The sequence below is a fragment of the Anneissia japonica genome, unplaced genomic scaffold (assembly GCF_011630105.1).
Source record: "Anneissia japonica isolate Jap-2015-1 unplaced genomic scaffold, ASM1163010v1 scaffold2471_len1564793_cov202, whole genome shotgun sequence".
NCBI lineage: Eukaryota > Metazoa > Echinodermata > Crinoidea > Comatulida > Comatulidae > Anneissia > Anneissia japonica.
In genome coordinates, this window is record NW_022709610.1 from 1,574,841 (window position 1) to 1,576,716 (window position 1,876).

General features: G+C 36.2%; 2 protein-coding genes across 2 annotated transcripts in view; both read right to left on the bottom strand.

Moving 5' to 3' along the window:
* Positions 1-1,395, bottom strand: part of LOC117106792 — a 3,340-nt gene extending 1,945 nt beyond the window's left edge. The window contains exon 1 of the mRNA XM_033248235.1: positions 648-1,395. Coding sequence (XP_033104126.1) covers positions 648-986 — 339 coding nt within the window. The 5' untranslated portion in view covers positions 987-1,395. The remainder of the gene's footprint in view (positions 1-647) is intronic.
* Positions 1,396-1,750: 355 nt separating this feature from the next.
* The window catches only part of LOC117106794, a 1,554-nt gene continuing 1,428 nt past the window's right edge, over positions 1,751-1,876 (bottom strand). Inside the window, exon 2 of the mRNA XM_033248236.1 lies at positions 1,751-1,764. Within this exon, the coding sequence (XP_033104127.1) occupies positions 1,751-1,764 (14 nt within the window). The remainder of the gene's footprint in view (positions 1,765-1,876) is intronic.

Consider the following 1,876-nt stretch of genomic DNA (forward strand, 5'->3'; position numbering starts at 1 on the left):
TTTTTTTTTTTTTTGGTTTTTTTTGGGGGGGGGGGGGGGGGGGGGTAATCTTTTTTCTATCTTCTTTAGTTTATGAAAAAATTTGTCGATGTCGTAATTCTGTCTCATCATTATTTTATGTTTACTTTGGAGGAATGTTACAAAAATGTTTTTTTTGTTAGGTTGCCAAAATTATTATCTTCTTAATCTTGAACTTGGTGCTACTTTCAATATATTAAAACTCATTTAGCAATTTTGAGCGTATGTTAGGCATAAATAGACCTATAACGTATTTAATATATTTTATTTATTCCTTTACGTTTTTCCTGTAACTTTGTTTATTTCTGGTGGCTTTTCATAATTCTCTTTTCTGGATTCGTATAATAAAATGTATTTTAAAATTATAAATAATATTTTATTGAATTCTATTCAGTTATTGGTAGACCCGCTGTTGGGATGTGTAATGAAATAGAATATAAAGCCGTGGATACTTCGAATATCGAATGTATCTTCCTTAACACAGTATTTATTTCGTGGTAATACATATCATGTACACTAATCACTTCATTGTGAAATTTGTTATTGTTTTGAAGGATTTGTGATTGAAAATAATATATTTGCATTTGCAATGTCTAGGTAAAGATAGACTTTAAATACGTAGCTCTTACCTGTACAGAGTTTTCAGCATTATTTTGCATATCGTAAAACCATACACCTGGAGCATGTTTGAGTAACATGTCGGCTGACTTGCTGTCATAATCATACAGATTGCACAAAGATATATTGTCTGCATAGGAGAATGCCAAACAGGACTTATTTTTACGACATGTCTGCATGCATGTGTATCTTGAGACTCCATGGATTGTCTCGTTTTCATTCTCCATAGTAGTATTTTTACGTGCGTAAAAGTGAGCTGTGGCGGTCGTTTGTACGTCTTTGATGTCGCATTTTGTATAACCGGCAGCCAAATTGACGACCATGATGGGAATTATTAATGTAGCTATCATTTTTATTGCAATGGAGAGAACTATTTATTCAGTCAAGTAACTCTGTGCCGACTGAGACGTGATAAAGGGATGCTCCTTTTATGTAGCGCAACTAGCAACAAACAACCTATACGTGCTTTGTTTATGGTAATATCATTACAATTCTGAACATGATGTCTGTCTTAATGTGCATTTAATCGAATCCGATTATTTTCAGATCGGAAAGCCTTACGATCGGAAAATCGATTCAGTGTGTAAAAATAGGAACGTTGGCGTCTGCGCTTCGCGGAAACACGGTCCGAATTTCGGCTTGGATCCGACATGAATGCAGCTTTCATCAATAAATAAACTACTTCAGAAATCTATTATCAAGACAAAGGCTATGTTCTCACACGGCTGATAACGGTTAGCAGGATCCGGATGCCGTGCGCTCATCCTAAAAAATCCCGGTCCGGATACCAAAAATATGATGATCGAATCACTGGCCAATAAGAAACTGGAAATTGTAAACGCGTAGGCATACGTGTGATTGGTTGATGATAGAAACACGCTCAACTTGCTAACCGATAGAGATTGCTAACCGTTAGCGGTATCCGGATACTGCTAACGGTTAGCGCTAACCGATCGGGCGTTCTCACGCAGGTGCTAACGGTTATCGCTAACGGTTAGCTCCCGATCCGGATACTAGGGCTCTCGTGAGAACCAGGCATTATTTATTACCAATTCCAGTTTTTGATATTGTTACAATATATATTTTATTTCATAATTTATGTGTTTCCAATGTTTTATATAGGCTTATCTGTTTATTGACAATTAAAAAAAAAAGAGAGAAATAAAGAAATATTGATCGCCCAAAACATCTGAGGTTATTTCCGGGCGTCCAGAAAAAGAGATTTCCCAGGGCCTAGGGC